Source organism: Hippocampus comes, unplaced genomic scaffold (genome assembly GCF_001891065.2).
Source record: "Hippocampus comes isolate QL1 unplaced genomic scaffold, H_comes_QL1_v1.1 scaffold2, whole genome shotgun sequence".
NCBI classification, from domain to species: domain Eukaryota; kingdom Metazoa; phylum Chordata; class Actinopteri; order Syngnathiformes; family Syngnathidae; genus Hippocampus; species Hippocampus comes.
In genome coordinates, this window is record NW_017805139.1 from 792,171 (window position 1) to 817,818 (window position 25,648).

A 25,648-nucleotide genomic window follows, 5' to 3' on the forward strand; every position below is an offset into this window, starting at 1 on the left:
CTTTCACTGTATCTGAAAAAAATAAAACGGCACATGTCCCACTCACAAAGAGAACTAATCAGATTGACGCAAAATACAACCACCTATCCAGTTGTCCTTAATTGACTGAAAAACAAAAAAGCTTTAATCTGCTTGGAAGCAAACTGGACAAATGCAACATGGTCGAGTGGCGAATGACTGTATCAAATTAAGCACACTAGGACACGGAGAGTTTGTTATGATCCTCCCTAAAAAGAACTGCTAATTCCTCAATTAAAACATTAAATATTGACATATGCAACATCTAACTGCCAATTAAAGGCAATTTTTTTTTTTATTCAACGTTTATTTATACAGGTAAGAACTGATTCTTAATTGCAAAGCCGACCTGGCAGAAAAGAGGAGAGTAAAACAAAGCAAATACAAATAGAGTACATTGTGACGTTTTCGCCTTGGCAACTCTGAGTTTGACTGTAGTGTGCACATGCGCAGTGTCTACATCAAGATGAACCGTTTCGTCCCCTCGCCACGTACTATTCGATGCAACCAAACTGCCCGTTGCTGTGACAGACGTGCAAACTGACCAATGAGAAATAAATGTTACGACTGGGGATCTCCCATGAGCGGACTAACAAGCTACTTGCCGACAGAGTTCCTGCTTGAGAGGCGGCGATTGAGAAATATTCAAAGCAAATTGTGTTTAACAGCCACAGTAACGTGAGTATACAATAAAGACACCTTTAGTCGCTTTTGGTGGGGATGTTGCACCATGGTTTTATTGGAGATGTTAACAAAATCAGATCAGAATAAGGTCATTTTAGTTGCTTGGGGGTTCAGCGGCTAAAACTGTCAGTGCCAGTGCTAAGGCTAACGTCAACAGTTCCCTTTGGACCCCAACCAGTCAAGGTTTGATCAGTGACAAAAAAAGAAGAAAAAAAATCACAAGCGACATTACCACTCTAGGCCATATGCCATCAAGGTACTAAAGGTTTGATATTCGTTGTTGTTAAAACTATTCTTATTTATTAAAAGATGTGGTGGAGTCGTGTCCTGCTAATCAGCTGGGTTCTGGTGCTGGTCCAGCTGCTCACTTCAGAGGCAGTTCCCATCAGTAAGGACAGGACCAAAATTAAAGAGCCAGAGGTCAGAATTGAAGATGCTCCAGCTAGTGTGGTAAGTGATTCTTGACTTTTATTTCTCATTAGGATTTTAATAATTTGGCCTCAACACAGCACTTGAATGGATTTACAAATAAAACAAAGTTGCAATTGAAGTTCTGTAAACACCCCATGTCGAATAAGCATTTTTTCAAAAAGAAAAGGACATTCGGCAATGTGCGGCAAGCCCCTTGATGTTCAGAAGAGATTTGGTAAAAAAAAAAAATAAATAAATAAAAGAGGAAGAAATGCTTTTAATATCTGTAGAAGGGGACAAAGAATTGCAATTTCACACAAAATTTCAGCTAAAATAAACAGAACAAATCCATTTAGCAAGACAAACTTGATTTGCTTTATTTGAAAAAAAATGATGTGGCAGACTAGTTCTGGCTCCCGGGCCTCGAGTTTCCACATGGTGTACGCTTTTACTCAGCTTTAAAAGCTTTCGCATATAAAAGGCATTTTGAATTTTGGCATTACCTCCTGACAAGAGCTGAAAATCTGATATATAGAAAGACCATATTAAAAAAAACAAAAAAAAAACAAAAGGCACATTTTAAACATTGCAACTTACTAAGATGCACACAAATATTAAATGTTAAGTGTTACTTGGCGCTGGTTTTCACACTCCAAAGAAGTTTCCAACTCTCCAAACAAGAGACTTCGAGCTTATTATTTGCTTCCCTGAAATGAGGTTTACTGTAAAACTGACATGAAAAAAAACCCCCAAAAGATGATAAACATTGTCTATTTAAACATCAAACGGATGTGTTCAGACAATTGTTTAGGTTCTTGCATACAGTGTATTGTGTTATACTGCTGTAGTATGATATTTTCATGATTTCAATCACATGGCATTCTTTGTTTGACATTGTTTCTTCTGCTAAAGGACACCGGGCTCCACTATGACCGCTACCTCAGAGAAGTCATTGATTTTCTCGAAAAAGATGAACATTTCAGAGAAAAGCTCCATAATACCGACATGGAAGATATCAAGGTGAAAGCCCTCTTTACCTTTTCTTTGATTTACGGCTCTGAGTACGTATGTGATGTATGAGGAAAAACCATTAATCACCCGCTTCTCCTCCTTCAACAATGATAATTTCGGGTGCAAACTCAAAAGTAGTGAGATGTGTCACTCTGATGCCACAGTGTTTTAATCTCCCAATTCCAAAAGCTGCACTTTAATCACCTTTCACACCCTTTTACGGATGTTTAAGAGTCCCTTATGAAGGGCATCGCAGACGCAAACCTTCGTTGGTGCCCAATATGAAAACCTTTCCGTCACTGTACTACAAATGGGATGTATTACAACAATTACAGCATTTTCCGCACTATAAGGCATACCTAAAAGCATTCCATTTTCTCAAGAGCCGACAGTACGCCTTATCATCCTTATATCAGGATCAATATTCTGATTTCTTGGACGTATTGTTTTAAATGTTCTGTAAAGCGCTTTGTTCCAGCTGCAGCCAGTTGTGAAAGCGTTATAGAAATAAAGGTGTATTGTGTTGTATTCCCTTTAGTGTAGCTCCATCGAGTGGATGCATAACGCAACCGCAGCCACTACTGTGGCTTCTATTTTATGGGCCTTATAATGTGGTGCCCCCTAGATATGAAAACGGTTTTAAAATAGGCCATTCATTAAAGGTGCGCCTTATACTTCGAAGCGCCTTATAATGGAAAAGAGGGTAATGGAATATTTGTGTTTGGGCTCTTTTTGTTACAACAAGTAATGTTGAATAATGTTTACTTTCAGCAAGGTAAACTTGCCAAAGAGCTGGACTTTGTCAGCCACCACGTCAGAACAAAACTGGACGAGTTGAAGAGGCAAGAGGTAAATCGACTCCGGACACTCATCAAGGCTCGGCATGACCTTGAAGGTGGAAATGGTAGGTCAAGTGTAGAAAAAAGCCCCAAAACAAAATGTTTGATCCTAAATGTATATAACCTAAAAGGCTGCAACTTGTGCACGTGTCTCTTCGATAGATATTGCAGTGGACCACCAAGCTCTGCTGAAGCAGTTTGAATACTTGAACCATATGAACCCACATACGTTTGAAGTGGATGACCTGGATCGCCTGATAAAATCGGTAAATCGGCTGGCCAGCAAAAGTATTTGCACACTCGCGTCCTGAATGACTTGTAGACACACTGTTCAGACAACTGTGAGGAATATTGATCAACGGCAAAGCCTGTCAACAGACAGCAACGTAGCTGTTAGTTGTTCGAGGTTGACTGAAGTGGCTAATCCGGGATCGATAGCAACAGTTCCGAATATGCTTTTCTCCTTGCTAAGTCAGAGTTCAAAGAAATGATTTGCACACTGTATTTTCACTCACTGCTAAGATAATTGGACAATTTAGCCCAAAACAGCTCATGATGTTTGCGTATCAAGGCCACAAACGATCTGGAGAACTTCGACAAAGAGCGACACGAGGAGTTCAAGCGTTATGAAATGATGAAAGAGCACGACAGGCGGGAACACCTGAAGACGCTGGATGAAGATGAGCGAAAGCGAGAGGAGGAGCACTACGAGGAGCTGAGGAAAAAACACGCCGACCACCCCAAAGTCAACCACCCGGTAAGTCTGACCGGGACTGTGTTCACACTCACATGTCATCTTTGGATCGATTGTAATTCCTGGTGCGAACACTGAATCTCCCAAACCTTCTCTGACTAGTGTTTGGAGCGGAGGTGGGGCGGGGGGCGGGGGGGTGTCATCATTTTGAGACATGTAGCATCATTTGTCAACTATTTTGAAAATGTTGAAATACGGTGTCGTCTTCGCAGGGTAGCCAGAATCAACTCAAGGAAGTGTGGGAAGATACGGATGGCTTAGACCCAGAGGATTTTGATCCCAAAACTTTCTTCAATTTACATGGTAAGTCATTCTTTCAGTGCGACAGGTTTCCTCCTTTTAATGACAAGACACACACACACACACACTTCAGCCATGGCATCTATGTCTTCCTCTGCCTGATGCAGACACCAATGGAGATGGCTTCTTTGATGAACAGGAACTGGAGTCGCTGTTCACCAAGGAGGTGAGAAGTCATGTCATGTTGATGTTCTGGCGAAAAAGTCCTTGACTGTTGCTCGCTAATGTTTCAGCTGGAAAAACTCTACGATCCCACCAATGAGGAGGATGATATGGTGGAAATGGAAGAGGAGAGGTTACGCATGAGGGAGCATGTCATGAACGAGGTATTGGACAGCTGTTGAATATAAACTCAAGCAGCCACATTCGCATTTTGTACCTACGGTTGGCGAGCTTATTTCTTCTTGTGAACCTGAATAAAGTACAAAACGCAAACATTCGAAACACCTTTTACCATTTTGCTGTGCGGGTGTGCGGCCTGTCTTCACGTATTGCATCATGAACGAATAGAGTAATGTCATTTATTGACTCTAAACACTTGCAGGTGGATTCAAACAAAGACAGGCTGGTCTCTTTAGACGAGTTCATGACTGCTACAAATAAAAAAGAATTCTTGGAGCCAGATAGCTGGGAGGTAAGCAAAAAAAAAACCTCCAACAAACATTGTTATCACTTCAACAAATTCAAGGACTCTAAAATGGAGCTGGGTTCACGTGGTGTTTGTAGACTTTGGAGCAGAACCAGGCCTACACGGATGAGGAAATGAGGGAGTTTGAGGAGCACCTCGTTCGCCAAGAGCAGGAGCTTCACCAGAAAACTGCTGAACTTCAGAAACAGAGAGATGAGCTGGATAGGCAACAGGAGCAGCTGAATGCGCAGAAAGTTGAGTTGCAACAGGTAAGGGCACCGGCGTTGAACACACACACACGAGGACAAAATTGTTGGTGTGTCTCTGTTAATGAAAGGAAAACTCCACAGGGGGCATAGAAAGAACTTGAATCAGACAAAAGTGATAATGTAATGCTCATCAGATATTGCTTTTGAATTGTGGTTCAAAAAATGATTAAAAAAAAAAAGACTGGACAAAAATGACAGTTATATTTTGTTGCACAACCTTTTGAGGCTTTTTCCGGGGAAACTGAGCTGCTTCTCAAGGTCGTCAAGTAGAGCTGATTTGAGATAATATAGATTAAGGAACAAAGGAGTAGCAATGCATGATCAATAAGAATAAGAAAACCTTTATTCGTCTCACGATGGACAAATTCCCAATTACAACAGCAAAACTATGAAAGGAACAAAGTAGAAGAACAAAAAGTAGAGGAGCTGCTGCAAAGGCAGCCACTCACCTTCATTTTTGTTTTCTTTTTGTCAAATCAAGCTTCTGACTAGACAAAATGACTTGCGAGCTGGCAAATGTATTTACATGTGAACTGAGATATTTTTTTATTAGACCAAAGCCACACTGGATATTGTGGAAAAACTCACATTTTTTAATAGTAATTTTTTTTTTAAGTGAAACGCACACAGAGTCACGGCACAGTGTTGACAGTGATGTTTATGGATAACAGCTAATACAAACCTGAAATTTACCATCTCAGCAAATATGAATGTTACATAGCAACTATCAAACAGGTAAATGGGCTTTTATTTGTTTCGCGCCTTTCAACTCCGTTTCCTCATTTACCTACTGATGACGCAGCATCAGGAGCAACTGGACATTCAGTACCTTGCTCAAGGACACTTTGACATGGTCGCAAGGGTTGAGGATCAAACCCAAAACCTTCAGGTTGGGAGACGACCATTCGACCACTGATCCATGCCGCCCCCAAATAACTTTGGATGTAAAAATTGGATTAGAATTGGTCTTCTGAAAAGTATTTGTCCACAGTGTGTGTGTGTGTGTGTGTGTGTGTGTATATACTTGTATATAAAATGTTTTTATTAGTGAGACCTTTTGAATTGATTCAGGGATGAACTCGCGTTTGTTCTTTCCAGGCCGTCGATCATATGGAACGACTCAGGGCTGAAAAACAAGAACCCCCTCCCGAGGTCCATGGTAGGTCCAGGTTCATTTATTTATTCATGGTTTTAGCGCCGGGGCTGTTGTCTGACGATGCTGATCGACATCATTGTTGCAGTCGAAGGAAACGCCATCCCGGAGAGCCACGCAGCTGACAATCAACAGCAGCACTACCAGGAGGCCCTCATCCAAGAGCCTCAACCTGTTGCTCAGGTTTATCAGGATGCATCTCAGGTCCAGAGTCAACACCAGAATCAGCAGGTGGGCGAGCAGACACACCACAATCTGCCTCCAGGGGACCATGAAAGGCCACAATTTGAGAACCACCTCCCTTAGGGCCTTCACAGCTGGACTTTTGCAACCTCGTCTAATCTAAGAGTGTCTAATCTTTTTCACCATGATGACTGATTGGTGCTTTGGAACACACTCTGGACGGAGAAGCACACACGTTGAACAATACCAGTTTTGGGTGCCCGACTTAAGAATTACAGTATGGATTTTCAGGAGCATTTTGTCAACATAATGGCAGCGAAGGGACATTTGAGGAGTCAAAATACATTTCCTTTCAAGGCCTGTGGAAAAAGTCACTTTGAACGAAACACCAGAGAACTATTGTGTTGTGAATTTTTTTTCCCCCCTCCTATGAGTAGACCACTCATTGATACTTTGACTGAAAGCATCTTTTATTTTGTATCATTTCAATGACAAACTAAATTGCCATTAAAAACAAGGGTTTTGCTGTTTGTTCACCACTTGACAAAATGGCCACACATTATTGCCATATTGTTTGTCCTTTACCTGCCACCTTAATTTATGCGGTAAGCAAATACAAGCAATCATTCTGGTGAAATAATTATAGGACTGATCTGCCAAAACTGAAAAAAAAGTGACCATTTTTGGAATTCATTGAATGAGGCACACGACTTCTGCTTTTCGCGAACTGTTGAACACCCCATTCATTCGATGGTTGTTTGTCGGCATTACAGTGAAACTCCTCTACAACGAAACCTACATGGGCGAAAATACCCCCTAGTGTGAAAAAAATCTTCCTGCATTAAAGCCATTCCCACTTTTCTGCTCTCTCTACAACGAAAAATCCCCCTGTTGCGTTATACGAAATCTTTTTTTCTGCCCTTGCCTCGCAACAAGATTTACTACAACGAAAACAAGCCTTCCGCAAAAGTCGAATCCAACCTCAGCCTACAGCGACTCCTACTGTTTAGCTTGGAAGCGGCAACAACAAACACCACAGTGGCTTACACTTGCGAAGGAAGTATTTGTTATTGTTAGTTTCAGACGCAGCACGGACGTTGCATTGCTAAAATGGCTACAAAAACGGACCTTTGCAGACCAAGGAGTGAAGAAAAGAAAAGCTTTAACGCTTGAAGACAGGATAAATGTAATAAAAATGAAAGACGGAGGAAGCAAAGTAAAAGATATGCATGAAATTGATGTCAGCGAAAGTGAATGCTGATGGTAAATTTCACAATTTCTTTCCTTTTTTTTTTCTTTCTGCGCTAGCTATATGAAGTGTCAAATAAGTGTATGCTCATACTTATGCACTATTGGAATAAAAATAAAGAGTACACACACGTTTGTGTGTGTGTTTACATCTGAGATAAATTTGCTATAGTGAAAAGTCCCCTGTTGTGAAACATTTTTGCTGCAAACATGATTTCATTGTAGAGGAGTTTCACTGTAGAGGTTAACATTTTAATTTTTTTTTTTTTTTTATTACCCGCATAAACAATTGTGATTGTGTTTTAGTTGATCATAATTGATCATTTTTAACTTCAGACAGCTATTGGTAAAAATACATAAAATTGAATTGCAAAAATATTACCATTTGATCTCTGAATTTGCAAAAGGTCAAAAATAAAGAAGAGGCCATACAAGTGGAGTCTTAATGCAGGAACTCTTTGCATTCAGTTCCTATCTGTGATATGTATCTGAAAGATTGAAATCTGGTCAGATATGATGTTAGCTAACTTGCCATGCAGTGTTGTTTCTGTTCATAATTTCTTTGCATCTGCAAATCAGCATGTTCTCCTTATGTTCTTTGCCCCCCCCCCCCCCCCCCCCCAACCAACACAAAACCTACCCCGCCCGTGCTAAGTGGTTTTCTTTGTGAAAATACGGCATAGTAAGTTTGCACATTACGGACACGTGGTTCTGTTATTGCTTGCTGCTGGATTTGTCAGTGTATGTCTCTACTGTATGCCTCAGTTCAAGACAATAAAATGATTACATCCATTCAGTTTTAACAGTCACATAATTTTTAACATTTTTTTTATTAATGATTTCATCCATTCACTTTTAACAGTTACATTGACCTTTTTTTTAATATAACTAGCCAACTGAATGGTGTTCTTACAGAACTGCACAGCCATACTGTGTCTTCAGTGTAGCACAAGCAAATGCCTTGTAATAGAACACAGCTTTATTGAAACAGTCTTGACTGATTATCATACAAAGAGGTGATAGATGGTGATAGTTTAAAAAATAAATTGTCATGTCTACAAGATGAGAAGGAAAAGGTGACCAAAAAGCACTTGCCTGAGGAAAATCTCCAAGGAATCATTTTGACAGTGGCAGGGTATTTTTTGCATCATTTTGTACAAAAAATAAATTAATGAAATCTTTCAAGTTTACAGGAATACCTAGTTGTTTAATATCTCACATACTTGCCGATAATCCCACATGAAATTAGGAAACAGCATTTTGTGTTAAAACATTTAGAGAAAACGGGCAGACAAAAGCAGACTGACTTAAACAGGCCTTTAATTTAAAAAAAAAGTGTTACTGAGAAATGGAACATTAGAAAAGTGAGTTTGGGTGAGCACATTCAAAAATCCTGAATGTTCAATGTGGAGCGACGAGCCAGTCATTAGGATCGCATTGGTTGAGCATTACCTCGAGGCCCCTGGGCAGCCCCCCGTTTGTAACCTTGTTGGTAGCCCTCCTGCAACACACATCACCATGACCCTTTTCACATATCAGGTTCACACCTAGACCCCCCCACGCCCATTTTTGTATTCATTTGATAAAATAAAAAATAAGACAATAAAATAAAATGATAAGATAACTTTACCCTCTGATAGTTGTTAGTCGAGTAGTCCCGGGCCCCCGCGTTGAATTGGTTTTGACCGTAACCACTGCTGGGAGGGTTAGAGAAAGGAGGACGGTAACCTTCATATCCCCCTGATCACAAAAAGAACAACAACATCAAATGTCTTACCTTTATATGTTTTTAGGTTACAGCAGCAATCTCAGATGATCCCTTAAAACAGCTCATTGTATGTCACTCACTTACTGATTTGCAGCAGGGCTCGGTTTCCATCCCTCCTAGCCCTCCCCCCATGGGAATCCATAACTACAATGTGGCCTTGTGATAGATGAGTTCCAATTAGGACTGTGTACCTCTAAATCCATTGGAGGAGCCGCGGTAGCCATTCATGGCGCCTCTGCCGTTCCTTGCGCCGCCCCGGGGCACGGTCCTGCTGTTGAACAAGGACTGGCCCGACTGTCCGAAGCCTGCGCCAGGCGACGAATCTCCATGCACAGCTGGCGAAGGCATGATCGACGCTTGGGGCTGGAATCCAGCAACAACTGGAAGGCCACGAATGACTTAATACATTTAAATCACACACAGCATTTGTTTAATACAGGATTTAAAAAAAAGTCTTTTTTGCGGTTTTACCAGATTGTAAAGTCTCCTGCGGGATGTCAGGATGGTCAGCAGCAGGCTCCAATGGACCACTAAAACTCTGCCCGTAGCTCACAGGAAACTGGGGCGGCTTTCGAGGATCAGCTTGGCCGCCGGCTGGTGGCGCAGGTGCACTCAGAACAAATACCTAATAAAAGCAGAATCAACATTTCTACATTACAGGCCAAATAAAAAGAATATACCTCACTCATCGCGTCTATAAATGATTCAGAATTAAAGGAGTGAGATGGAGAGAGCCACTTGTCCCTACTGAGGAGGAAGGGAAAAAAATGACATGCAGGCATTGGCTGTACTTCATTGCCGTGAAGTACTTAAGGACTGGACACGGATACGAAGCATTACCGCTTGCACTGACTGGAAGGGGGCAGCATTGACATTGATGCCTCCAGTGTGGGTGGATTTGGAAGCAGGTGGGAAGGCAGAGGACAGGGAACAAGAGGCAGACGAATGCTCAGAAGACAGAGACATTGCAGCCTGGAGGGTTTGGAAAGGGGGGACAGGAGGAGAGGGGGGAAGGAAAAATAAAAGATGTAGTAAGTTGGATAAATGATTGACTGTAGCATTGCAAAAAGTCTGAAAATGATCTATTTCGCTGGCAAATGACTGTCTACAGCAGGGGTCATCAACATGGTGCCCACATGCACACAAGGACCACATCACCAGCCCGTGGGCCTGTTTTAAAAACAGCTAAACTTTGATGGGACAATGCAATTTCCTAGGAATGCGGTAGAAGTCATCATTTGAAAATGTCAACATGGCAAAAAATGTATAGAAATAGTGTTTCGCATTGATATTCACCTGTTTCTTAAATTATTGAGAAACAATTAACATGATCCGTGTCTTCACATACATTAATGCTAGGGTTTTTTGTGTAAGTTTTTTTTTTTTTTTTTAATTAAAAGATATAAGTGCATCGAATCAAGCCAAATCTAATCGATCCACTTTAGAATACATCAAGATACGCGTCAAATTGTCTTTCTTTGGAGAGACATACACAGTTGTGCTCCTAAGTTCACATACCTATCACGGGTCACCTGTTTTCGGAAGCTCAGCCATGAATGGTCATTACCTGAGCAACTATGATGGCATTTTCAGTCGACAGCAAGTGGCAAAAAGGCTGCTGCCCCCTGCAATGGCTAAGAACAAGTGGATTTTGCTGCTTAACTCATATTCCACAATTGCAATATTAATTTGAATGCCATGTTTAGACCAGTGAATCCCTAGTGGTTACTGGTCTCGAAACAGTGCTAACCGCTACGTCAGCCCAGCGGGCTACAAACCAGCAGAATTCCGTCCTCATTCAGGATGCGGCATACATGTAACATATGCGCTTTAAAAGCAGCCGAATACTCATTGTTTTACATGAGACTGCACAGTGGCAGTAATTCGCCATCATCAGAATAGTTGACGAGTACGGACGGGTACTGTACGTCGTACGTCTCTGTGCTTAGCTGTAAGCCATTCCGACTCACTATTGAGAGCGTTATATGGAGGAAAGACTGCGGACTCGTGCAGAGTCGTTGGTTTGACTTCTTCTGTTCATTACCTGAATGACAACATCGCGTTCGCCATAAGATGAGCCACTGTTGCATTTTCTGTCGTACTTTTTCTGCTACTTACGTGTGAGGGTTCCTTTGGTCCTGTCATCGCACTCATCTGCGGAAGTCTGGACTCTGAGTGGGCTGTAGGGAGGACAGTACAAAAAATGTGACACAAATGTTAAAAGCTTGGTCACTCCCAACTTCAGTGTCTCCTAGTATTTGTCAGAATTGGACAAGGGGAGAATATTTGAGTCTTGGGTTGAGATTAGGTTTGAAGAGGGTCAGGCGTTTTTTTTTCCATGTTGAAATGCTACATCAGAATTTTGTAAGATGAATACTTGAAGAATTCAGTCAGTTGCACTCAACCCAAGGAATTCATGGAACCACCCGCCCCTGACAAACATTTGCCTGTCATAAGAAAAGTAATACATTACAGATTGCAGGAAGGACATTGGGAATAATGGTTAGCCTTCCTAATATTCAAGGTTAAAGGCGTTATATGTCGGCATCACCGTGGAGTTCGCAAAAACCATCCAAATGTAACATCTGTCACTGAATGACTACACAAACTACTTATTTTAATTACTCAGAGATGAAAGTGGACTTTTCTGAAAATTCCGGAAAAATAAATAAATAAATATATATATGTATATCGCGAATACTCTGATGATTGATTTTTAAAAAAATTTTTTTTTTTTTTAGTCAGAACAATCTCCATGTGTGATGGATATATATATCAAATATATATCTATATCTATATATATATATATATCAAATATATATATATATATACACACACACACGCACGCACACACACACACTCACGCACACGCATACACACGCGCACATGCACTTGGCCGATCACGCATGAAATAGTTTACACAAAACGACATTCAATGATTAATCTTCCTTTTGTGTGCGCACGTGTACCCTTTGTGGCTTCCGTTCGGGCCGAAATTTCGAAATCTCCAAGATATGGCGAGGCCATGAGAATGCGAGGCGAGGGTATTACTGTTGTGGCGACGCCACTCAAGCTAAGCGAGCCTCAGCAGTAGATAGTCCGCTGCTCTCTGCTGTGCGTGCTTCAGCGCGAACATGTACGCAAGCGCGTCTTTTGATTTCAACCAATCAGCGCCGACGCAAATGACGTCACACACGACAACAGCTAAGCTAAGTTAGCCGAGACGACACTCGAAGTCGGACGGACACGGTTTTCTGCCAATCTGTGTTTTTCCCTTTTGGGCCAAATATATTTTTTACGACAACTGTCTTGTCCACGGCGTCTTTTATTCGTTCCACTGGGGTTTAGCAGGTGTGTTTATAAAGAGACGAAAATTGTTTGGGGACTATCCCCCACGTTCTAGTTGAGATGGTATAACCCAAGAGGCAAAATGACGCTTGCTACTGTTGTTGCGAGTTGCCATTCGTTCTACTAAACCATTAGTCAAACGCCATCATGTCTTCTGTCGTTATTACACAAACAAAAATCTCTTTACTGTTAGTAGTGTTAGTGCCTCAATATGGCTAAGCCTGTGAAAGCAATACAACGAAATCAAACGCGTCTTCGTTCAATGTTGTCTACTAATATCCGGATTAATTTTTTGCAAATTTTCCTCAATTCTCCGGAGAAATTTTCATAAAAATTTGAAAAACCCGGAATTCCGGGAAAATCCAGAACGACTTTCATCTCTGATTACTTAAGCATAAATCACAGTAATAATAGTACAAAGTAAATGGGCAGAAGATGGATGTCCTCCGGATACTCCCTGCCCAAGTTAAATCCCACCCATGACCTTCTGAAGAAGCCAGTGAGGGTATAAGGCAGCATACTCACATGATGCACATGCTAGCTGTTGGAGGTCCACAGTCTGGACAGGCTTCATGGGCTGGGCTGAAACAATGGCCGGGTCGAGGAGCTGCCCATCAAAATCCAACACTGAGTCCTTGTGGTTAAAATAAATAAATAAATAAATAAGTGGTAAATCATGGTGTAGACATCATAGGTGAGGAGACGTGATGTCATGATGTAGATGCACTGTGCTATAGATGAGGGTTGGCGATTATGGTTTTTATGCTGCTGAGACATATATGACAATGTTTATATGAGATTAACAAGGACCACAAAGGAGCTTTAGCCTTCTTGGGGTTCCATGTACAGTCATACCTCGGTTTTCGACCATAATCCGTTCCAGAAGGCTGTTCAAAAACCGATTTGTTCGAAAACCGAAACCACGCTCTTTAAAAAAAAATCTTTATTGAACACGTCTGCTTACAATGGAACGCTACACGACGAAGCGTCACTTCCTCGTCTACCCGAGGAAGCGTCATTTCCTCGTGTAAGGAAGGCGAGAGGAGTCAAGTGGCGCATTCAAGTGCGCTCAGTTTGGTCGAGAACCGATTTTCGGTCGTAATCCGAGGCATAAAAAACTTGAAATTTTTGGTCGAAAACCGATTTGGTCGAGAACAGAGACGTTTGAAAACAGAGGTTTGACTGTATTGCCTTTCTGGGTCAACCACTGTCTTCAATTCTTTGCTGGAACGCTGTAAAACGGAGACCACTCCAACAGTAATGTCAGAGATGATCACTCGGACAGTTGAACAGAGACTCGACCCAGGAAGAAGTTGTCTTTGACTGCCAGGGAGGAGGCACGATTGTTTGAAGTCGTACAAACTCGTGCTCGCTTCTCAAACCAAAACCTGAACCCTCGCAGCTCCTGCTGGCCTTTATTGACAGTATAGGCAAATTAAAAATGACATATCAGACAAACACTCCCCCTTCATTTACACGCCGCGCCTCTCAGTGGACACCTGGGGGCCAAGACACTTATCCAGAATCGACAGATACCTTGACATTTTTCTGAGTAGTCTTCCCATGAACTGATACATCTGTAACTTTGCTCAAGGACATCTTATTATGCTGGAGCGCATTCTGTCCTCCCTATCCGCCCGAAGTTGAATCTTTCTTCCTGTATTATCAGTTAACAAGCGCCTTTGCTCCATTCACCTCAAACTGACCCCTGATTCTCTGTGCTCCATTGTGTACAAGCTGTATAAACACACGCGTTCGAGGTCAATCAAGCATGTAACAAAATGAAACTTAAATATGATAACATTGTGTTTGTCTATTCTCCATCAATTACACTAACGCACGCAGACTATGGTTCCTCTCACCTGCATGAAGTTATAAGTCCCTTGCATCTGGGCCATGAGGTCTTGCACTGCCTGCTTTCTGATCACCGGGTCAGTCGACGGAGACGGGCTGACACGATTCACAGCAACGCTCGGTTCTGGTGGCAGCTGGGTGGGGGGCTGATGCTGAAGGGAATTCACCATCTTGGTGTAGAAAATAATACACTTTAACAAAACTACTTGCGCAGCGGGTACGCAGGGTCATAGAGAAGCACAGCATACCTGCATGTCCACTGACCACTCCTCCACATGTTCTGTGTCTGTACTGCTATAAGTGCTTTCCGGGATAAACTGTCTATTTACAAACTACAACAAACAATATAAGTTAGCCACCAAAAAAGAAAAAGTCATTTCATTGGTGTTTGTCTGAAGCAGTACAATGGGCACGGAAATCTCACCTCTGTGGTTTCCAATTGCACTGGCTGTGGATGATTTTCAGTAACTGTTGCTTCTTAAAAAGAAAAAAAAAAGCTTTTAGTTTCCCCGCAGCACATTTAAACAAGCATCTTGTGATTGTGTTCAACCCTACCTGGTTCGGGTGTTTGCTCTGGAACATTGGAATCAGCCACCACTGCTTGCTTTTCCTGCTTCTCCTCTTCCTCTTCGCATGTTCCATTTCGAGCACTTGGTGCTCTGTCAAAGTAGCCGCCCTGAAGCAAGTTCTCCATGATGTCCTTCAGTGCTTTGTCTGGAACATGATAGGTGAAATAATTCAAGTGTGAACAGAATTTAGTCACATAACATCACCATAATAAACATAAAAATAAGAAAGAAAGTGTCATTTCAACTCCAGAATGTAGTTCAGCTTTGTATCAGGGTGCATACTTAAGAGACAGGGTCATGTGCAGGCTTACCTAGATGCAGCAGCACACAATAAGATTAAATTTGGCTGGCGTACAAAAAAAATAATAATACAGTAATAATGAAATAAGTGATTAGCCTTTTGACTCATGAAGAGTCAACTGGTTGACATGGCTGACACTCCCAAAAAGCATACACACAAAAAGGCAAAAAAAGGGTGGAGGACACAGATCGTTAACATTGGTTGCAATTCCGTTTCACATGTGGTTTTCTGCTATTCTACTTTCTGGCGAAAATAGATTTAAGTAAACAAAGAAAGAAGAAAGACAAACTGTTTCAGTATCCTGACACAACTCAAAACGGTCACGGGAGCAATGGAAATGCTTACATGACGTTCCTGCCACGGCCTTGTCCCTGCCCTCGAGCAGTTCCCACAAGTGCAGTGAGGCCTCTTCATATTGTTCAGTCAACCTGTAAGTCAATGAGGAGATACGGTACACCATCCATTCTGTGTATTGTGAAACGATTGACCCATTGTGCCATTGCATATTCCTAACACATGAATACATCTTATGAGGCACTAATAATACTTGAGCGGGCACCACACACCTGACGTCGCAGTTTCGATCAGGTCCGACGAGTTTGTAGAACTCGTCGAGAGATGCGAGATCAGCATCCGTGAGCAAAGAGGAGCCAGAAGCATCTGGCCGCGTCAGATCCTGCCTGACGTTGTGGTCACCCAACTGGTCCAATAAAAACTGCAGCTCCAACACCGTCTTCAGTCGCCGTTGCTCCATTTCCTCTCGCTGCAGCTGTTGGCGTCTTGCAGTTTTCTTCAAAGTCTTCTGAATCTAAACACACGCCCTTACCGTTTTAGCTCAAATCATGACAAATAAATAAATAGCACCAACATCTGCTTACACAATGTTCCCAGTAGCCAACGGAGCCACGTTTTAGAACAAAACGGGTTCGACGCGAGATGACGCAGGGTAAAGGAATAGCAAACGTGACAGGCTGCGACTGCTCGGAAAAATATATGCCACTGCAGTCACGATGCGGGTGACAAACTTATTCGGACAGAGTAAAACGGGGTGAATGTAACTAAACCTGACAGTGAGAGGTGGTACGCAGTGGAAGGGGAAACAGATGTGTTCCCTGACATTTCTTACTCGCCAACAACAATTCCACATTTGGTTAAGAAATCGATTTGTGAATAAGTGGATGACAGAAAAAGGGTCTGATCAAACATATTGAATTGCAGTGACCCCACCCGCGCTGACGTGCCACAAACATGCTCCAAAGGTGCCCAGCCTTAATGTTTGTCATTTTCTGTGTTTTTGGCCGGTTGATAATGTGTGTTCTCTCTGCCCACAGTCTAATTGGAGGGCGGAGTCCATAAGCAGCACCAGCTTGCATTCAGCCTTGGCGTGTTTAGGTTCAGCTCCGGATCAGTGTTGTTTTCGTCAACGATGACGAAATTATTTTCACTTTTTGGTGATGATCACGAGATGACGGCGATGACTAAAATATGATGTGACATATGCAAGTTTCCATTGACAAGACAATACTGGACGAAAGTGCTTGTGGTCTGTCAGACGTTCAAAATGCATGACATCTCTCTCCATAGTGCATGTAATCTGCCTGTCAAAAAATATCCATAATGCTGCTGCAACCTATCCTTGTTTGGTCCCGCCCACCACCTAGCCGGCACGCAGTGCACACACACACACCGGCACAACATGTCTGCGGTCGATAGTCACTAGGGTGGTCCGTTTTGGAAAAGTTTGTCGGATTCGTCGGGCCGGGTCGGAAATCTTGTCGATACTATGACACAAGGATGTGTGCAAAATTTTATTCCGATCGGATAATTTTATCCCGTCCCGCAGAGCGACCAAAGTTTCCCCTATGGAAAGAATGTTACGGGGCTGAATGGTAGTACGGTTTCTCCCGTACAGTAAGGATTTTGTTTTGCTCAGTTCGCACTTGCAATAATTCAAAGACGGAAGACAGGAACGCATGTATTGCAAAAAAGGCAACCGTGGTTATCCTTCAACACTGGTGAGATTGTTGGTCCATGTTAACTGGTCCATCTGTCTATCTGTCCATCTGTCTATAATGTCCATCAACACTAGTGACACTGTTAGACCGCAAAAAAAACGAAATCCGCCGTGCGTGCCATCCCATGCCTACTTCGCGCACGGGTGCAACGCCCGGTGTCGCTCCACGACCTGCAGAAGGTGCTGTCGCTGTTCCTCGTCGCGCGTGATGGCGCCGCAGAACGCGCTGATGAGGGCGACGCCCCTCTCCGCAAAGTCGTTCACCACCCGTAGGTGACGAGCGCGCCGACGAGCCGTGGTGATGTTCGATGTCGAAAAGCGTCCTCAGCTCAGCGTCCAGTAAGAATTCCGGCGATTCTCGACTTCAATTGAAAGATATTAGCTCGCCAGTAGGTGACCGTTGTGTGTTAGGCGTGCGTTTGAGTTTGTCTCCGGCTGCTGAGAGCAGCGATGGAATGGTTAGTTAGTCAGGAGGTGATCGTTCGGGCAACATTCAGCCCAGCCAGTGTCACGCATGGCAAAATACACGGTTAAAATACACATGTTCACCCTATTGAGACCAGTTGTTATGGTGGAAACTTTGGCCGCTTTGCGGGACGGGAAAATATCATCAGATCGGAATGAAATTTTGCACAGAACCTTGTACCATAGTATCGACAAGAATTCCGACCCGGCCCGACGAATCCGACAAACTTTTTTTTTTGCCATGAAAATGTGGACCACCCTAATAGTCACACACATGGACACGATTTCTGTTGATGGACCAATGGCGGCAGTGTCAACAAAGGGTGGTTGGAAATGAATGGACGCACTTTGGGTTCAACGCAGTAGAAAGAACAACACAATGCATTGTAGACGGTGGTAACGGTAAATGTTGCCCCCAACTAGGAGGAAAGAATACTCCGAATCTCAAGCGGCATCTGAAGGTTTACCACGCTAAGATTTTTTCGCAGGCAAGTCGCAACTAGCCCTGTTAACATATACTGTAACTGTATACATTTGCTAGCATTCAATGTCAGCAGTCGGCTTGTGATAAATTCCAGTGTAAGCTTTAAAGTTTTCCACGTGACACCTGGTGCAAATGGGCTAACTTACGGCTTAAGTTATTTTGGTTGAGCGAACGTCAAGAATCAGTAGGAATGGAAGGAGAAGATCATAAATTGTAGTTTGCTTCTTTTTTTTTTTTTTTAAACAAAGCTTGTGATAAATATAATTCTTGTGAAAACAGCCACACGCGACAAATAAAAACTATCAGATGCTCTCCATTAATGATGGGTGTTTATAACATAAGCTATTCTCTGAGTTACACTATTGTGCGGGTATGATGTCAAACAGCATTGCTTTCACTATCCAACCTACACACCTTGAAGAGGAAATTCAAGCCAGATCCTGATTTACTCACAAAAGCTTCTGAGCCGAATTGACCGGTGGACACCTGACTTAATGAAGTCATTATCCATCGTAAACTTAGAACTTTAATGCACAGCAAATCTGGAACAAAAGCAATGTATTTGGACTCACCTCTTGGCCAAGGGTCAGGAAAATCTTCTGCAGCTCCCGAGCAAACTCAATATTGGTGAGGATCTCCTGGTACTTTGACAAGGCCTCCTTCAGGCACATCGTGGAAAAGTGTATTGGACTTGGGTGAATAAAACAGGCTGTATCTACATAACCAGACACTGTGTACATACCAGCTGATCCTGATTCAGGCTTTCACCTTTGTTCTTCTTCGCTTGATAGTCATCCAATTTGGACTGAAAGAGGGGGATGGTGGTTAAAATATCGTAGGTGGGCTAAATTTTAAAATGACAGATAATCCTTGGAAAATGAACACATTCTTAACAGAGGCCGATGAATCGCAGATAGTTACTATTTATTCCAAAAATGGGTTCAAAATACAAAAATTGTTGGAGAAAGTAATATTCACTATTGATAGTACAAGTACAACCACAACACTTGCAAAGCAGCTCACAAAAACATTTCCAGCACACATACACTTAAAACAATCATCTGCTAATGGAAATGCATTTTAGAAGTTTTGTTGGAACTTGGATTCAAAGTTAATCACAAGGAGGGGTTTAAATCTGGTTTCCACCATGAAAATGAAAATTTTGCCTGCTGTGAAGCCCAAGGCACTTTCCCTCAATATTCTTTAGTGAGCTTACTTAATTACAGGGGAAATATTAAACCGATGCATCTCAGTATGATTCAGTGCTACACACTGACAGTTTTACTCAAATGTGATTGCTCAAGCATTGATGTGTTGCGTGCTGTGCTGTGTTGTGGACATGATGGTGATCATAATGAAAGAAAATTATGGTGCTCTGGATAATACCTTTTTTTTCTCCATGTTGCGAACCTTCTTGTCGAGCACACCAAGAACCTGCTTCATGGCGTCAGACTTGCTCCCGTTTCCAACCTCTGGAATGGCAGACTGGACAGCATTGTTGCCAACCATCGCTGAAGGCATCTAAATTAAGTTGGGGAGAAGGCAAATAATCCACTTATTTGTTCAAACAATTTAACTGGGAAACAATTCAGTATGAGTAGAGCAGTTACTCGTGTCCAGCTATCGCTGTTAGAACGTGACCTTCCATTGTGTGGGAGTTACCCATTGTGGAACATTTTGACTTTTTTTGGTACTTGTCATGCGCTTCAAAATAGTATGGTTCGGGAAAGAAACAGACACAGCACGCAACACTTTGGGAATATCTTTTTTGTTTCGTTTTAATATAACTGAAAGCAGTGAGGGCAGAGCGGCTCAAAATGTTACGTAACCAAACCTACAAAGTAATTGAACAAGTTGAACACTTTGACCATACTTTACCCTGAGCGTTCGTGCGTTGCTGCAGAGTCTACGAGTGAAACGACATCAACCTCGGTCACGTTCAAATCAATATTGCGTTATTTTATGAGAGATCAACGTTGGTCTCGCTCTCTTATGTCCCATTGTTAGCCTGCAAGCTAACCACTCATTGCTGCTATGCGTCTATTTACCCGGTTTCTCCACACGCATTCGCTAAAACATCGAAAATGACATTTTGATGTTTTCAAACGGGTTTTCAGTGTCGCTTAGTGCGGATAAACTAACACGATCAGTGGATGCTGCAACAGCTCGTCGTGTGTCGTCGTCTCAACTGAACATGACAAAAGACGATTTTCTATCTTCTGCCATTCCGTGATTGTTGTACAAATAGCATACCTTTATACTCTTTGTCTTCAAAGAGATTTACGTCGACTAGATTAACAACAATTGAGCAGGTAAACTCGGTGGCTTTGCCTTTCTGTGGTATTTTTCCAGAAAAGATGCTCGAGGTGACACACGAACCGGCTGAGGAAGGAACTGCTCTCTATGGCTGCTCTTTGGCTGCTCCTGATGCTGAGCCAGGCAAGACCACAAGGACCCCTCTCCGGTGCCCTCAACGTTGCCTGATTAGAAAAAACACCACCACAGTATACATAGGTTTTACGCTATTCTCATATTACGCTCGAAAGAAAAGAGATTTTGAAGCCTTCTGTTTCTGTCTCTTTCTGCCAATACACACACCTACTATAAACATATTTAGTATTTACACAATATTCCAAAGAGTACTAACTCGGATCCTGAATATAATTTAGGTTGATTAAAACAAATACGGTATAAATAAACCGGCATACGACACGTACGTCATTGTAGAAATGGTATGTGATTTATTAGTATTATTTTTCGTTTAAAAACAAAACCGGTTTAATTGAGGATTAGCGGGTCGGATAATGGATGGATAAAAACAGGTGAAATCTAATATACATGCTCGAAAAAAAATGAATTTTTTATACTAGTACGACTACTAGTACTACTACTACTACTACTACTAGGACTCCTCCTCCTCCTCCTTCTCCTCCTACTACTACTAATGATAATACAGTAGCAATAGGGCGGCTAAGTGGTTGACTCACAGTGCAGAGGTGCAGGGTTCGATCCCGGCGCCGGCCTTCCTGTGTGGAGTTTGCATGTTCTTCCCGTGCGTGGGTTTTCGCCGGTTACTGCAGTTTCCTCCCACATTCCGAAAACATGCATGGCAGATTCATGGAACACTCTGAATTGTCCCCGGGTGTGAGTGTGAGCGCAAATTGTTGTGTGACCGGCGATTGGCTGGCAACCAGTTCAGGGTGTCCTTTGACTCCTGCCCGAAAACAACTGGGATAGGCTCCAGCACGCCCCACGACCCTTGTCAGGATAAGCGGATCAGAATATGGATGAATGGATGAATAATAGTAATATTAATAACAATACTGTAGTAACAACAGTAATACTGTAATGTTATTAATATCCATATTTTTTTAAATCAATGCTAATGAAGTTTTTGTTCATGAGTACATGTTAGCTGTTTTGGCTGCTCTACTAACTGGTCAGGAACAACATTTTCATGAATAATGACAAAAGAAACACCATGTCTGATATCCTTTCTGACAGGCTTGCCTTGGTTTGAGTAACACACTCATTGTGGCTGAAAAGATTGAAAAAGTAATTTCTTAGGTCTATCCAAGGTCAGAGAAATTAGCATCAGGCGCTATTTCTGCTGAGTAATGAAGCGCACTTTTTTTTCTTCCTCTGGATAAGTGAAAATGTTTTATTAACAGGCTTGCATGTATGTTGAAAAACAAACAAATTCAGAGCATAATTATTCTATTTGAAATATGTATGTGACATAGCAAAATGTGAGGAATTAGGCCTGTAGACATGTCAATGAAAGCATAGCAAAAGTACCAAAATCAGTGTGTCATTAAGAGGAAGGGACAAGAAAAGTTACTCAACAAATGCATGTTTCTGTCTTGATGCATGAAATATTTTACATTTTGTGGGACGGGCAGCAGGCACAAAATTGCTTCCGATTCCGGAATGACTCATATACTTTTTGTGAATTTTTTTGGGGTGAAGCGCTCTGAGCACTACAATGTAAAATATGTGCCTGACTCAATGATGGCTGAAGTGCTGCATTATGAATGATACTGAAATATTTGATGTAATTTCAAAAAGATAACAGATGAGGGCAGTAACGTCAAATATATTGTAATTGCATGAAAGCCCATACCTCTCAAAAAAGACTGGCCTTTTATCAAGTTATGGTACCATAAATAATTTTCTTGTAGCAGGCCAGGTTGGATAGGGTGATTGATTTCATTCAAGGTGGCAGGGGCGTAGACTATTTAGCATGTCTGCCTCATAGTGCAGAGGTGCAGGGTTCAATTCGGCGTTTGTGTTTGCATGTTCTCCCCGTGCCTGCGTGGGTTTTCTCCGGGTACTGCGGTTTCCTCCCACATCCAAAAACATGTGTGGGCAGGTAATGGAACACTCTAAATTGTTCCTCGGTGTGGTTGTTCGTCTCTGTGTGCCCTGCGATTAGCTGACAACCAGTTCAGGGTGTCCCCCGCCTACTGCCCGAAGACAGCGAGAATAAGCGATAGGCGTGAAGATAAGAAGATTAGAAAATGGATGGATGGATTTTATTCAACCATTCTTTGTGACAAAGAGCACTTGAAAATGGCCAAATAACGTCATTTGCAAGTTGCAAGGTTAACACACGGATGCAATTTCAGTTGACTAATTATCATCCTCACATGCTAATATTTGCAATCACTCTCTGCACATTCATTATTACTTTAACGGTTCAATAATCCTGTAATTGTGTTTTAATATAATGCCAATATACACAACTTCGCAGTCATGAACCTATTTGTCCAAAACAGACTATATTTTTAAAAATCTAAATTTAACATTGATGCAAAACTGTTTTTTTAACTCTCTATCAAAACAACTATATTTGGAATTAAACGTGGAGCACATCTATGAAAGCGACAATATCCGTTCTAAACTTTTTTACCATTTCTCATCTCCATTTCCAGTGTTTTTCGAGATTCAAATGTAAAATTAATTGTGCAATGACAGACATGAAAATTCATAGTAAATATCTATTGATAACCTTTAAAAGGTATACAGAGAAGACGAGATGTAAAAGTTCAGGTATTTACAGGATTTCGTACAGTATACATATAATCTAAAATATTTTGAGGAGTATTTAGTGCTTTTTCAAACGTGCCACTCTGTGTAAAGAGTTAAGAGTGTTTGTACAGGATCTGTCGCTGCTCACTGTGATGTAGTTTTTTTGAATAATGGCCATACATCCTTTAGTCTTCGAGGCTGCGCCACATCGGAATGGATTAAATATGTGCTGCTGATTTATTGGCAAAAACCCACAAGGGCCCCACAAACGCTTGAACCTCAGACCATTTGTTGTGTGGCTGAGTCAAACCGAAGAATCCATCTGCAACCCCTATGGTGCCCCCTCCTTTTTCCCACTCTCCCTTTCACACTCGGTATCTTTACATTCTGTTATCCGCCAGCTTTTCCTCAGAGTCTTCAGTGGCCTAAGTCAAACACGCAAAGTTCCCAAACTCCTTGTTTGGTTTGATGTTGGGGCATTTTTAAATTAGTTGGCAAGATTGATCATTCACAGACCACATGTGTGACGACAGACTGCAAGCGTCTCCATTTGAAATATAATTGTTGTCTTTGTTGCAGTTTTTTTTTTTTAAGCATTGTCCTGCGAAGACTGAGGATTATTCGTGGAAGGTGATTGAAGCCTTTTTCGTAAACTATGATAATTGCGATCTCATTCCCGTAATCATAAAAAAAAAAAACATATGCACCATTTTTCACAGCAGTGCTTTTCCACACATACACCCCCCATCTCCCTCAATGGCATGTTCAAAGACTCTGATTTATGATGTGTGATACCACAAAGTGGCTGGAAAACTAAACCACATTCATTACCACATTGATTGAGGGTATGGACATAGCGAAAGTGGTTGTTCGATGAGGCCTGATCTTTGGTAAGAATTGGCTTATGCATGCAGTATTTTGTCTTTACACTGAACACTGAGATGATCAAGATGGTCCTGAAGGTATTGACAAGCGATACAAATTCAACCATGTGCTCTCTGGCACGTGTTCTCTTGTTCGTTGGCCTCTCATTGACTCCAAGAACGCTTTGCATTTTCAGCTCTCACTTTTCTGTCATTATTGCAGTCTGCATTTCTTGTTTGCAGTAACTGACATTTGTTTTGTATTTATTTATTTTTGCTGAGGATTATTTTTGAATGATTTTGTCATTCGACATGCAATTGGGTTGCGGATATTAAATTTATGCACACCACACAACAACTGACATTTCCCAGTAATCAGTCCCTGCGTAAAGGCTGAGTTATACATGAGTGAAGCAATTCCAGGACACGACTTCCATTCATAAAATTTTTTTTACACCACTTATTCTTATTTGAGTCAAGGTGGAGCTGGAGGGTATCAGCTCCCCCTTGTAGAGTTTGTGTGAGAGGCAGGTTCCACCCTGAACTGAAACAACAATTCACACTTATATTATTCACTGACAAACAATACAACAAATATGCTTTGAACACAAACCCATGCAAGCATGGGGAGAACATTTCAGGCTCTATTTTGGTAGCCTGGAGCCCGTTTACCCGGCACCAAAGTGAGCATAACTCCTTTTTTTTTCGGCGCAAGTCTAGTCTTCTGTGCTTGGGGCCGTGCTACGCCTCTCTGGGCGCTCTGGCGCACTGAGCTGAGTTGCCTCGCCCTCGACTCATTCGGCATTTTGGTAACAGCAGTTTTCTTTTTGGGGGCGGGGGTGAATTTGGTGATTTTGCGCTACGCCTCACTCAGCAATCCTGCTGCACCCCCCTGATGCATCTGTGAATTTGATGACAACATTTTTTCCCTAGGTGTGAGTGTGAGCACAGGTGGTTGTTCGTCTCTGTGTGCCCTGCGATTGGCTGGCAACCGGTTCGGGGTGTCCCCCGCCTACTGCCCGAAGACAGCTGGGATAAGCTCCAGCACGCCGCGCGACCCTTGTGAGGATAAAGCACATTAGAAAATGGATGGATGGAAAGTAGACTGTATTTTAGACTCATAAAAAGCCGGTCTAACTCATGGCGCAGGTGGTGTAATGCGATTTTGGTGTACAGTATTTGATAGAGGCGCAGGCAAACAAATTCGGCGCTCTGTGGACATGTATAGTGGACATCATTGTGAGTATTTATACAATAAGTTCGACACAAGCATGGGACAATCCCTCTGAATCATTTTAGGAATCAATTCATTGAATGAATTATACTCATTATGATCTTATACATATTTTTATAGCACTCTTGGGCAAAGGTGTCAAAAGTATTTACGTTCATTCCTCAAGTAAAAGTATAGATATTGTGATTTAAAAAGACTTAAGTAGAGGTTGAAGTATAA

At 42.0% G+C, this 25,648-nt stretch overlaps 2 protein-coding genes across 3 annotated transcripts; one reads left to right on the top strand and one right to left on the bottom strand.

The window, feature by feature from the left end:
- The first annotated feature begins 585 nt into the window (after window positions 1-585).
- Window positions 586-6,915, top strand: LOC109514331 (nucleobindin-2-like). Its single transcript, XM_019867309.1, has 13 exons — window positions 586-696; window positions 1,012-1,152; window positions 2,026-2,133; window positions 2,896-3,028; window positions 3,126-3,229; window positions 3,535-3,720; window positions 3,930-4,020; window positions 4,125-4,183; window positions 4,251-4,343; window positions 4,562-4,651; window positions 4,744-4,914; window positions 6,013-6,073; window positions 6,156-6,915. Exons 2-13 carry the CDS (start codon window positions 1,012-1,014, stop codon window positions 6,371-6,373), a joined length of 1,455 nt encoding a protein of 484 aa, XP_019722868.1. The 5' UTR covers window positions 586-696; the 3' UTR covers window positions 6,374-6,915.
- Window positions 6,916-8,455: 1,540 nt separating this feature from the next.
- On the bottom strand, window positions 8,456-20,728 carry LOC109514330 (caprin-1-like). 2 transcript variants are annotated; one of them, XM_019867307.1, is made up of 17 exons: window positions 20,555-20,728; window positions 19,688-19,822; window positions 19,044-19,106; window positions 18,874-18,960; window positions 15,905-16,146; window positions 15,684-15,766; window positions 15,024-15,182; window positions 14,893-14,945; window positions 14,717-14,800; window positions 14,477-14,638; window positions 13,140-13,248; window positions 11,385-11,446; window positions 10,107-10,238; window positions 9,738-9,891; window positions 9,458-9,646; window positions 9,129-9,238; window positions 8,456-8,999 (listed from the first exon to the last, which is right to left on the bottom strand). In XM_019867307.1, exons 2-17 carry the CDS (start codon window positions 19,820-19,822, stop codon window positions 8,925-8,927), a joined length of 1,899 nt encoding a protein of 632 aa, XP_019722866.1. In that variant the 5' UTR covers window positions 20,555-20,728; the 3' UTR covers window positions 8,456-8,924. The 2 variants fall into 2 exon arrangements, with proteins under 2 accessions (XP_019722866.1, XP_019722867.1); XM_019867308.1 differs by lacking the exon at window positions 10,107-10,238 and having other exon boundaries at window positions 20,555-20,726.
- Window positions 20,729-25,648: the final 4,920 nt, after the last annotated feature.